Source organism: Paramormyrops kingsleyae, chromosome 23 (genome assembly GCF_048594095.1).
Source record: "Paramormyrops kingsleyae isolate MSU_618 chromosome 23, PKINGS_0.4, whole genome shotgun sequence".
NCBI lineage: Eukaryota > Metazoa > Chordata > Actinopteri > Osteoglossiformes > Mormyridae > Paramormyrops > Paramormyrops kingsleyae.
Genome location: NC_132819.1, coordinates 1497501 through 1510051, shown reverse-complemented (window position 1 = coordinate 1510051; position 12551 = coordinate 1497501). Strand labels below are relative to the sequence as shown.

Here is a 12551-nt window from a genome sequence, read left to right as displayed (position 1 = left end):
AACCTTTTTGCAGAATGTTTTTGTGTTTCATTTTGACTTGGCTCAAAGTTCTTCTGTCTCCAGAAGGATTACACCTTATTAAATAAGAAACCATATATTCCTAGTCGATACACATTGTTATTTTAACCTAAAGAAATGAATGGCAGGAAAAGTAAATGCTTTCATAGTGATTTAACAGTAAAAAGGATGCGGAAGGGTTATCCTTTTTACTGTTAAATCACTATGAAAGCATTTACTTTTCCTGCCATTCATTTCTTTAGGTTAAAATAACAATGTGTATCGACTAGGAATATATGGTTTCTTATTTAATAAGGTGTAATCAAAATGAGTTTGATGATTTTAACAAGGCCAAAAATTAAGGATACAAAATCAAGTTACCTGCACATTGATACTATGAATAGATTTCCTCCGCTATCTCGCTGTACTTGTATAGTGACAATAAAGACATCTATCTATCTATCTATCTATCTATTAACATAGTCTCCCTCATTTATTGAAGGAGCTTTAATAGGAATGTAGGTGCCATCAATGCACCCAATTATGAATGAATGAATGAATGAATGCCTTTTATTGTCACTATACATGTATTACATGTATTCCAAATTACATTTGGAAACCCTGAAATAGAAAGTCATATAGGGAAGTATCAAGTGTGTGTGTGTGCAGGATGAATACATGTAGGCTATAGATATAAATAGTATGACTATATATTAAATATGCATCATAGATTTTACTACAAAGGACAAACCTACCACTCTGTGGAATTCCTCTTTAATAACACGCAGAGCTTTATGGACAGGGAACTGTATAAACGTGTGTAAGAAGCGTTAAGTACCAGACATACTGTGCGAACGGCTCTACATACAGTTGCCTTTCCTATATGCTCTGCGTCGCCCATATTGTACAAAAAATGCCCTGACGCAAAAAACCGAAGTGCTATGCACAGAATGTTTTCTGTGCTAAGCGCAGACCCGCGGTTTGGGTTTGTGACATTTGCAATATGCGGTTTCAAGAGATGTTAAGTAAATGAACGATTCTTTTGAAAACTGATAAGGCTTTTTCAAATAATCATTAGGAAATGACAAGACATCGATACGCGGTCTTATAACGCTCTCCCGGCGAAAAAAACCTTGTTTAATTTATGCCTCCACGTTCACAGGATCGTCATCAAAAGGGCACGCCATGCTCAGTAACCTTCTGCAACAAACTTACCCTGGAACATAACCTGCTCAGTAGCAGGTTATCTTCAGAGAGTAAGCTGCTATGGTTACGTACATACCCAGAAAGTTAACCTCCGTTTTTGGAACCGAAAGTTGAGGTTATCCACTAACTTACCCTTAAACTTACCCGGGTATGTCACATAACCTGCTTTCTGGAATACCCCCCAGGTGTGTATGCAGGTTTTTGGGATAACTTGTAGGTCAGCTGTTCAAACCCAGGTGTGAGGATTCTTTCAGCCAATCAGTCCTCTAATTAGTAATCCAATTAGGCAGTTGCAGCGAAAACCCGCATACACACTGGCCCTTTGCGGATAAGATTGGGTACCCCTGGTGTAAATAGAGCGGTGGACTGTTGTCTTGGCAGACACCAAATGCTTCTCCCACTACTCTACATTAGGCGCAGGTTGCCAGTTTGTACAGAGCAATTGCGATGAGCTTTCAGGTCGGAACTGATGGTCGATGGCTGCCTATTACTGGCCCAATAAAAGGTCATACGTGCCGGCATTCAAATGTAGAACTGGACATCCTAAGATGTTTAAGCCAGAAGTTTGGTATAAAATGGTTCGCTACTACAGCATCCTAAAATGTTATTTTGTTTTGGCGGTGCTTTCTTTGGAAGGTGAACACGTACAGTTTTAACTAATTGAGCTGACAACATCATTTTAAAATGCCAAATGCACATCAGTTCGCTGTACAGGGAGTCTCCAGCTTACGAACGAGATAATAATAGTAACTACATACTTTACTGTACTGCACCTCGAGCCGACGAAACGCTGAAGATGCGCAACATTTTCACGAGCGTCACAAAGTAGTACGTGCATTCGTTATTACAAACCATTGTATTTAACCCGAATTTTTAATATAATACGATTTATGGTAATTCATCCGAATGTACGAGTTGTCCGTAAGCTGGACGTTCTTAGTCGGGGGACTGCCTGAAGATCCTTTCCATTTTGCCATGGAACTCCTGTTATTTGAATATCGAAATAAGAGAAGTCGAGCGTATACATTTCATCGATACATGTGCAGCTCTGGATGAAAACATGCCTGAAAGAGTTTTTTGACCATAAAGCGAAACGGATTTTCTCCGGATATTACGTCATGACGCATGCCTTTTTATCGATAAAAGTCAGTTTTATGGAAACGCAATGATAACAAGAAATTTCGCTAAAGTTTTTGGCGTACGTCTTTTGTTGTGTCGCTAAGAATATACGAATCAAGTGTTAAACATAAAACAGAGCGAAATCCAAGAGAAACGTAGGAAGTGAAAAAATCAATGAATTAATCTTTTAGATGACCTAATAGGTTCACTGAAAACAATACTGATTCCCATCCCCAGTAGTGAGGTAAAATTAAAACAACACGGGAAAAAAATGGTGTGATTTAACATTTTTAAAAAGTAAACGGTTTTAAATGGTGATGCACACGTGACTAAGGCCACGTCCCATTTCCGATTACGTCACCGAGGGTTGAAAGGTACTGAGTGTGCGTATTGATGATCTTACAGTTCTGCGGCAGGCACTGTGTCTTAGAAAGGGAGGTAGGCATTTCTTTTTTTTTATTGTCGCGTTTCGGCAGGTATGTTGAGAATAATGCGAATTCATTGGGGCGTTTGATAAAAAAATTTGTAATTGGTTTTGAAACTCACTAACTTTCATTGATACCCGAAGGTTCTAGCAGATGGTTGCTAGACTGTGGGTCGCTGGTCACTTAGTACACGTAAGCGTTAGCCGGGTTTGAAATGTTTTCGTTGAACAATATCAAGCATTCTTTACATTGTTCGCTTATGTTTCATTTTGTCGTCATTTCTAAGTACTGTGATGTTTAATTGTGTTATAATCTAAAATCAAGGTTACCGTTTCATCGTAACTAGCAATTGTAGCTAACGGTTGCTTTTTGCGGACACGTAAGCGTTGGCTTACGATGGGAAGTTACATAGGGTGACCAGATAATCCATGTCAGGGAGGACACTTTGAGCTACTTCGGGTTTTACAAACTACTTTCAAATTGAAAGGCTCCTGTGCTCGGCTAAATAGTTCAGCTCTTCTTGTGCTTTGACTGGTTTGTTTCGTTGACTGAAAGACTCATCCAGCTGTTTCACATTAGCATTAGTGACACATGCATGATTATAGGAGACTGACCAATCAGCACAAAGCAAGAGCTCAGTGCTCAAGTGAAATTCGGGTCCTTTTAATTGAAATGGTAATTTACAATTCCTGTCCTAGCTCAGAGTGTCCTCCCTGACATGGATTATCTGGTCACCCTAAAGTTACATCTCGCAACTTGAAATTTTCACCTTCATTTTTGGACTGTAACTGTAAATGTACCGCAATAGTCGCTTGTTTGGTCTTATTCATTATCACTGTCATCCTCACATTTTCCCCAAATTAGTGAATCTATATTTTTTTAAATTAACTGCCTGGCAAGAGCCGGGGCAGTCCCATACGATGAAGTAGTCTACATTGTTGGATTTTCAGTGAATGTGATGATCCCTTATACACTTCCTGATTGATAGTGTGATATTTTTATTATTATTTTTTAAATGCCTCTTTTTCTCCTTCCATCCAGATGGGGACACTACGTGCATTTGTTCTGTTGGTTGCACTGGGGTTGGTGACAGGAGAGGAGGGGGCTCGGCTCTTGGCTTCCAAGTCTCTACTGAACCGATATGCAGTAGAGGGCCGGGACCTAACGTTGCAGTACAACATCTACAATGTCGGCACCAGGTCTGCTGCTAGTGCCTCCTTTCTCACAGTTGACCTTACCCACATCATTCTGTATTCCATCAAGATCTTGTACAGTTCAGTGCAGCATAGAGCCTTGCTAAAACTAACGCAGGGCTTATTGATATGCTCTGCTGATACATTGGTGTTTACCTGTCTTTAGTATCAGATAAATTGACTTGTCATGGAATAGAATTGTACCTTCAGTAGAGATGAAATGGTACGGAAATTTAATGTTACGTTTATAGTGACTAATATGATCATGTTTGCCATAAAACCCAAACTCAACATCAGATGTTTTGTTGTGCTTTTTACAGTGCTGCCCTAGAGGTGGAGCTGTCTGATGATTCCTTTCCACCGGAGGACTTTGGCATTGTATCTGGAATGCTAAACGTCAAATGGGACAGGATTGCACCGTATCCTTAATCTGTGCATTTGAAGTGGAGAGTATGTGCTGTCACTTTAAGCAGCCTTTGAAAATGGTCTGATTGTCCTGTTTGTAGAAACACTTAGTTTGATGCGCGTGTGGGTGTAGCTCAGCATTGGGGGAAAATAAGTGAAGAGAGAGAGAAACAGATCTGAGGCCACACTTATCCCCTACTTCACCTGTCGCCAGGTGAAAAGAATTCCCTTGATAATGAATCCAATACTGACACTGCCCACCTCCCACAACCACGGCACTGCCACTGCCGGGCCGATGGGAGCGCATAGGGACGTAACACCTTCCCTAAAATAGACTCACTCAGAGTTTCAAACGACAAAGGAATAGAAAAAACACTTGAAGCCTGATGTCACCCCATCCCATCACTACTCCATCCGCTCCCTGCATCCTGGGCCCCTAGGTAAATGAAGGGATACAGGGAGAGGAAGAAAGGGGAAGTAAAATGGTTTCACTTGGCTCTGGACAAGGCATCAGCCTTCGAAATCCTTGGAATTCCTGACTTGTCATTTTCTCGTACTTTGCTTCTCCTCCTTAATGCCCCCACCTCAGAGCCAGCAATGTATCCCATACAGTGGTATTGCGCCCCCTCAAGGCTGGGTACTTCAACTTCACTTCTGCATCTGTCAGCTACGTGGCCCAGGAAGGGGGACAAGTTGTGGTAAGGGACCAACTTTTCAAATCTGCCAAAAAGAGCATTAATATGTCAAGGTATGTCATCACCTTGAATAGTGTTATGTGCTTGTAGCTTTGGCTTCTGACTGTCTTCACCCTCGTCACAGGTTGGGTACACAAGTGCCCCTGGACAGGGTGGTATTCTGGCCCAGAGGGAATTTGACAGGCGCTTCTCTCCTCATTATGTAAGTTGCATTTCCTTTTAAAGGAGCATTTAAAACTAAAGGTAGTGTGATCGTTTAGGTGGATAATGGACAGTCTAGGGCATCTGAACATTTAGTGCATGTTTTGAGCAAACCCTCAATCACAAATCTTATGGCCTGGCAGTATTCAATGCTGAACTGATTTTGACTGGAACACCCAGCCAGTGCTTCTGTCCTTTTGACCCTGGGACCTTTCTGTATTCTGTACTGGCCTTGTAACAGGTGTTTCATTGGCTAAATGGCAACTTCATATGCTCATTCTCTACTCGCACCCTTTTCCCCCTCAGCTGGACTGGGCTGCTTTTGGGGTCATGACCTTGCCATCCATTGGCATCCCCCTACTCCTCTGGTACTCCAGCAAGAGGAAATATGACTCTCCCAAGACCAAGAGGAACTAAATGGCTTTAGGGTGGGGAATGGTGTTGGTAGAAGGGTTTAAATTAGGCTTATGGGTAGTTTGGGAGGTAGAAGGAAGGAAGCAACCATGGAAGCACAGGAGTAAAATACCCATATTGGGGTGTAAAAGATGAAAGGGGAGGGGGACGCACAGGAAAAAAGCCAGTCATCCTAAAGTAAGACTGCTGGGTGCTTTGCCTCACTGCCTCCTGATACCGTCTTAATCTGGAATGAATTGTGTTCTGAAATCATATTGGGCTGTGTATCGATATTGGTAAATGGTCAGTGTGCCCCAGTGACTTGTCAGCTTTTTGGAATAAAGGAGTTTTTACAAATTGACTTGTATGGTTGGTTAGAGTGACACCCACTTTTAGGCAGTAGCATCGCTACAAAAACAATTTGTTTTTCAACATTTCCAGTACCGTGGTCGTAGCATTGCCACTATCAAACCTGAATAGCTTTTATATAGCAAAGCTCTCTATTCAGTCAAGTAGCAGCACAGCTCTAACAAGTGTTACATGGCTACCCTTCAGTCACCTAAGGGGAGTGGTGGTCAGCCAGTGAGGTTGGGGATAGATAGATACTATATATATATAGTATCTATATATATAGATACTATATACATATACATATACATACACTGTGTGTGTGTGTGTGTATGTATATATATATATATATATATATATATATATATATATATATATATATAAATTATTTATTATTCAGTTTAATTTTCCATGTACTTTACTAATATCTCTACTAATTTGCTCCAGAAATGGAGACTAATGCTGGTTACTTCATTGTAGTTAGCCATGCAGTTGAATTTGCCTGCAGGCAAATTTTAATTTCCAGCCCTGCTTATGTTAAATTCCATTGCTTATTCCAATGCCAGCTAGCTATTTTAAGATTTGTAATCTGACATTTGTCAATCAGGCCATCATTTGAGTTGTCACCAACCTAGTTAGCTACCAAGCTAGCTACACTGCCTGCTGTGTACTACTATTCTCTGTACTGACATGCTTCCATTCCATTTCCCAGATCATGGTTTGCTTTTAAAGTTAACATACACACTCATAAGCACCTATAGTGGTATAAATCGATGTGCTGTAATGAAGAACCAGGGCTGCCAACTCTCACTCATCTGGCGTGACACTCATGCTTTCTGACTCTGAAATAAATCTTACAGCAAATCTATATTATAAACTTAAAATATATATCAAATGTGTTGGGGTAGTTGGCAAACCCTACAGACTTCACAAAGTAAAACTCTTACATCTAAATGTAAAAATCTCATGCTAGCCAGCTGACCAAAGTTGGCTACTCTGAAGTATTGGATATCAAACTAATACAAAGGTAAGAAATTCCAGTATATGTATTGTCTATATGTATTGCTTCTATATGAGATGCAGATAATTCATTTCTTTGGTGTACTTACAGTGGACTCTTGCTATTGTAGTTTTTGGAATTCCATGTGACTTGTGAGAAAGTGAAAATAATTTGAAAATGGGTTTAGTAGACTTGCTGGTACTTTTTAAAATGAAAAATCAGCCTGAAGTGGCAGTTCACCCCAAAACTGAAAGATGTATTTCATTAATAGGTGGTTTTGTTGGGAAGTTGTCTAGTTTTGGACATATCTGCATTAGAAATGCTGGCCTTCTCTCGAATGTAAGGGGAGTGAATTGCATTTTTTCTGTGGTGATTAAAGTGCCAGAAAAATAAATTTGAAAAATTGAGCAGCTATCATGACCTGGTTACTCAAGATAATCCACTGACTTTATAGTGAACTGCCTAATGTTAACTATTTTCTTCTACCTAATTCTGCACACCAACTGAATCACTGAAGATGCACCCCGGCGATATCTTTTGCGCTTTTGGACTAGGACTGTGAGGTGTGGAGGGTTTTTTGTGACAATATTCAATATATAAATGTCATTTAAATGGTCGTTTAAAATTTTTAATTAAGTGATTATTTATAAATGTCATTTAAATGAAAAATTTAAATTGTAATTTAAACGACTATTTAAAATACATTTTAAATGATACAAGCAGCCATATAATCCGTCGAAGTCATCCATCAAATTCAGTGGGCGGGCTCTAAACAAACCGTAACATATGATTGGTTTCATTGCAAATTAAGTTGCAACACATCCGCGGATCGTATCAGCCGCAGATATGGGGGACTACGTATACTGTGGTAAACCTTTAGAGGACTGTAGTAAAACTTTTATCGTTATGTCATGAGTTGCATAGTTATCCTAAGGTTGGGAGAATTTAAGATTTTGGAAAGTTACGTAGTCTGTATAATACACTTTTGCTCTCTTTAATCCTCACGCCTACCCTGGGGTCAAATTGACCACAAAGGCACATGTCAGGTGACTTGTTATAGTAACATAACTCTTACACGCTTCTACAATAATTAAGTTATAATAGATACAATGACTTAGGAAGTGCTTATTTGTAATGCCTGTAATCCGTAATACGATTTCTTTAATAATCATTATATAATATAATGATTTATTGTTTTTATATGGATTTGTAAATATTTATTAATTTACAGCCTGTGTACAGGCCTGTGTGTGTGTGTGCGCGCGCGCGCGTGTAGTGTATTTCTTTAGATGCAAGATCTAGTTCAAAGTATGTCTCCGTTCCTCTCCTGTCTCAGGTTAATCAGCGCCCTGCCCAATGAAGTATGTGGAAGTAAAGATAAAGTCGATGTGACAGAAACATGCCTACATTACCTTATATGGGAACATTTGCTTTTGATCGACTTCCAGGTTTCACGTTCAATCCCTAAGTTGTTGCTGCGTCACATTGCTATGTGGTTACTATTATTTGCTGATATGTAGCTGAAAGGAATGTTTACATAACTTAGAACAAATGACATACCAGGCAATTTGAACTACGTTCATTATGATTCCACAGGAAACGGGCGGAGTTTATTTTAAGGGTGCGCACTTAACTTCTCACAGCGCCTGAAAGAGTAGTTCGTCGGTGTCAGGCACTTGTACATAGTGGGAAAACGATTTTTTTTAATACGACGGATTAATTTTAAATTACCTCCCACGCTCGTATTTTCAAAGGTGAGTTCTTTCTTTATTTCCATATAGCCTAGTTGTTTCATACTTTTCTTTTAAAATGTGATTAATTAGTATTCATTAACTTAAGCAACTTCAAAAGTAAAATTTACGCTGTGTTCGGTTTTCTTTTCTATGGTGGTTGCAGTTAATTATATATTTGTAATTTATGTAAATGTGAACCACGCAGTTTTACTGTATTTTAACTCAGAGGTTGCGACGTGGAAGAAAAAAAAATCGATAGAAAGCCATTTCAAAATGCGACATCGTCACATTCTTTGTCATTATCGGCATCATATGTGTATTTTACAATACTAGATTCGGGGATATCCGTGCTTGGTTCACTGTCCTTTTACCATCAAACTTATAAACTGCAAACATATTTGTGAAATTAAAGAAGCAAAACTAGTTAAATTATATACCCAAGAAGAATCTGTGAAAATGTGTAATGCTCATTTATCCAGAATTAGCGCATGCTTTGGACGATGGGTACGGTTTAAAAACTCAACAAAGCGATAAAATAGTTTCGGTATCTGCTGGTGATTATTAATCTACATACTACAGCTTCTCTTCATTTTTACTGCCATTGGAATGTTGGTGGACGTGGGAAAAACCTGTTTAGGAATGTATAGTTAGGCAGTCTATGATATACAGCCATGGAAAAAATTAAGAGACTGCTCTATATTTTCAAACAAATCTGCATTTTTAAATCCTGGTTTAATCCTGGTTCTGCTGGCAGAAGGCTAAATGGCTGGTTGCTTTCAGGTTCAAACTTTCTAAGACAGCAGTACACAATAATAAGGTGAAGCAGAAGACTTTGAGGATAACCAGAAACCAGCCAGGTAAAGGGCGGAAGCAAGGAATTTTGTAAATTACTATTTAATACAGGTTTGAGAGCTTTGTATAGGGCAGGGGTGGGAAATCTTTTCAGCAAAGGGACGGTGTGTATGCGGGTTTTCGCTGCATCTCCCTAATTAGATTACTAATTAGAGGACTGATTGGCTAGAGTCCTCACACCTGGGTTTGAACTGCTGACCTAAAGGTTATCCCAAAAACCTGCATACACACTGGCCCTTTGCAGAAAGGATTGCCCACATCTGGTATGGGGACACAGGATCTGGGAGATGGGAGGTTGTATCCTCCAATATTTAATATTTCTTCATTTGTCCCTCCCTAATAAATAGACCTTTAAATTTAAAGTTGTATCATCATCAACATCAAACACTCTTCTATGCTCTTGGCTTTCATTTTTAAGCACTTGTCAAATTGCGGTCATTGCTGTGCTATTTCTGGTACATAGGGCCCAAGTAGGGTAAATGTCCACATATTAAAATAAATTCACAATTCCATTTCACACAAAACATACAGTATAGTTTTTGGACTTGGGGAGGAAACTGGAATATTTGAGAGAATGTACATGCAAACTCTGTACATGGAGAGCCATACCTGAATTCAAATTCAAAACCTTGGAGACAGTATTTGCTGTGCCCACACACCGCCACAAAGTTCTAATTCTTCATTCTAATCCACAGGGACTTACCTGAAATATGAATTTATTACTGCTAACTGGGTAGTGCTGTTACTTCCAGCCTCCACAGCAGGGGTTTTTAATCCTGGCCCTATTCAGTGTAAGTGAAGTTTACATGTTTTCCCCATTTTGTGACGCGTTTCCTCTAGGTACTCTGGGCTCCTCCCAAAGTCCAAAGTCACGAGTGTCTCAAAATTGTTCATATGTTGTGTGTTCCTCCATATGCCATCCAGGGTGTTCCCCTTCCCTGTGTCATATATTTTCTGGGAAGGGTTCCAAGGCTCTTTTATAACTTTTGGATGGTTGGAAAATGTATGGATAATTACTTCTAAAAACCCTGTGTTCAGGTGATCTGTGCAGGGGAATTTAGAGCTGATGCAGAGTATTATGGACATTAAGGGATCATACATTTGTTACTCTGTGTGTTCACCTGAAATAGGTGAACCGAGTATGCTGGGTACAGATCAAGCTTAACTATAAGGACTCTTGAAGCTGTTGTCTTACAGATCTGTTGTAGCTTGGAAGAGGATTGTCTCCGAGAGCGAGGGTAGCCTCTGTGCTGTAGCATGTTCCCATTTTTCCCTTAGAGGTCTTAGATATGATTTATTGTATCATTGGTTAACAGCATTTCTTTTGCCTGTTTCTTAATCTTACCATAATTTTGTTTGTGCAGTAAAATATCCTGCTCTATAAGCTGTCAACTTATATTACTCAATAAACAAAATGTTGCTTTATGTAGAATTTGGTATAATGTAGTGATGTTAATCATTGCTCAGATTCTGGTGCTGATTTTCAGGCAGGGCAGCACACTGGTGCAGCATGGGAGGACAGTGAATGATCATGAAGTAAGGAGGACACTAAGAACAAAAGATCAGCATGTCGGTCTTCAGACTGGAGAAAGTGGAAGACTTCTATGAAATTGGTAAAGTGATTGGCAGGTGAGCAAATGATCATAGCATCCATTGCAATTTCTCATTGTTACTGTTCAGTCACCGCTTCATTGATCATCCCTTTATTGCACTCTGTTTTTGTGACAGTGGACACTTTGGGCAGGTTCGGGATGTGCGAGAGCGGTCCTCTGGGACTCACTGGGCGGGAAAATTTCTGAAGGTGAAAAAGGTCATGGACAGTGGCCCAGGGCTGGACAGAAGGAGGGTGGAAGAGGAAGTGGAAATCCTACAGGCCCTGCAGCATGAGAATATCATGGCCTTGCAGGATGTGTTTGAGGAAGCAGCAGAGCTGGTGCTCATCATGGAGCTGTGAGTAAAGCATGAGCTTGGGGGAAGTGGAAGGGACATGTAATCCTATTGTAGCTGCTTGGACCTGTGTGGTTTTAATGAATGTCCTCAGCTTCTGTACACATGCTGGAGTAGGCCCTCATTATGTGTTGCAGATTAATTTAACACTTCTTGCTCACTACTTAAACAATTCTTGTAGTTTGTGGTATTGCCATCATGGAGTAGGCACAGATTGAAAACTAATTGTAATAACTGGGCAAAAATAAATTACCTGTCAGTGTGGTTCAGCTTGTAGGAATGATAAAAGTAGCAGTTTTCTGCCAACCTGTTACAGGAATCAGTTGCACCTTGTCAATAAATAATTTGTTAAAGGCACAAGTTTTATTTTTAACATGGTGAAGCTTGCAGCAAATCAACCATTTAACCATGTTAATCTCTGGCTGGTCTTATTTAGACTGTGAAGAAGCTTTGTAAAAGACCATTACTGTCTGCTAGGTGCAAGTGGAAACATGCTTGAAGTCAGTCTGAATGGCATGCCACAACAGCATCCATCTGAAATTGAGGAACAATTCACCTTCTAAACAGTGAAGACTGTTTTCTTCTCCTCATCTCCTGTGCTCTTCCTCTCTGCAGAATTACTGGGGGAGAGCTATTTGACTATATAGCTGAGAAGGAGAATCTTTTGGAAAGTGAGGCCATCGTATTCATCAAGCAAATCCTACTGGGAGTCAAGTACATGCACAGCAAGCAGATTGTGCACTTTGATCTCAAGGTAGTACTTCAGCTCAGCTATATTGTTCACTGTAGTCTAAAATCAATTTATGATTACAGTAATCATGCTTGTTCTGCACATTCTGCACTCTGATTTATGTGACATGGCACTGTCACTTAAAGTTCATTAAATTATGTGTTATATGCACTGTCCCTTCAGTTACATTCTACAGTATAATCTATGCAACATGACACTGTCTTCTCAGTTATTTCTACACTGTAATCTACGCGACATGGCACTGTGTCCTCTCAGTTACATTCTACACTGTAATCTATGTGACACA

The 12551-nt window shown here is 39.7% G+C and overlaps 2 protein-coding genes across 4 annotated transcripts in view; both read left to right on the top strand.

Annotated features, from left to right (window-relative positions):
- The first annotated feature begins 2617 nt into the window (after positions 1–2617).
- On the top strand, positions 2618–5995 carry LOC111837917 (signal sequence receptor, beta). 2 transcript variants are annotated; one of them, XM_023800379.2, is made up of 6 exons: positions 2618–2760; positions 3789–3946; positions 4261–4359; positions 4935–5043; positions 5165–5242; positions 5548–5995. In XM_023800379.2, exons 1-6 carry the CDS (start codon positions 2716–2718, stop codon positions 5656–5658), a joined length of 600 nt encoding a protein of 199 aa, XP_023656147.1. In that variant the 5' UTR covers positions 2618–2715; the 3' UTR covers positions 5659–5995. The 2 variants fall into 2 exon arrangements, with proteins under 2 accessions (XP_023656147.1, XP_023656148.1); XM_023800380.1 differs by lacking the exon at positions 2618–2760 and adding an exon at positions 2886–2939.
- Positions 5996–8434: 2439 nt separating this feature from the next.
- Positions 8435–12551, top strand: part of LOC111837915 (death-associated protein kinase 2-like) — a 24661-nt gene continuing 20544 nt past the window's right edge. Inside the window, exons 1-5 of one of the 2 annotated variants that reach the window (XM_023800376.2) lie at positions 8435–8736; positions 10263–10358; positions 11055–11196; positions 11296–11517; positions 12130–12268. In XM_023800376.2, coding sequence (XP_023656144.1) covers positions 11135–11196; positions 11296–11517; positions 12130–12268 — 423 coding nt within the window. In that variant the 5' untranslated portion in view covers positions 8435–8736; positions 10263–10358; positions 11055–11134. The remainder of the gene's footprint in view (positions 8737–10262; positions 10359–11054; positions 11197–11295; positions 11518–12129; positions 12269–12551) is intronic. The other variant, XM_023800374.2, reaches the window with a different exon arrangement.

Excerpts from the sequence above, each read along its gene's own strand:
- LOC111837917 (XM_023800379.2), top strand. The coding sequence starts at position 2,716 with ATGATCTTACAGTTCTGCGGCAGGCACTGTGTCTTAGAAAGGGAG. Across the intron at positions 3,947-4,260 it reads ATCTACAATGTCGGCACCAG|TGCTGCCCTAGAGGTGGAGC; the intron begins GTCTGCTGCTAG and ends TGCTTTTTACAG. Across the intron at positions 5,044-5,164 it reads AGGAAGGGGGACAAGTTGTG|GTTGGGTACACAAGTGCCCC; the intron begins GTAAGGGACCAA and ends CCCTCGTCACAG.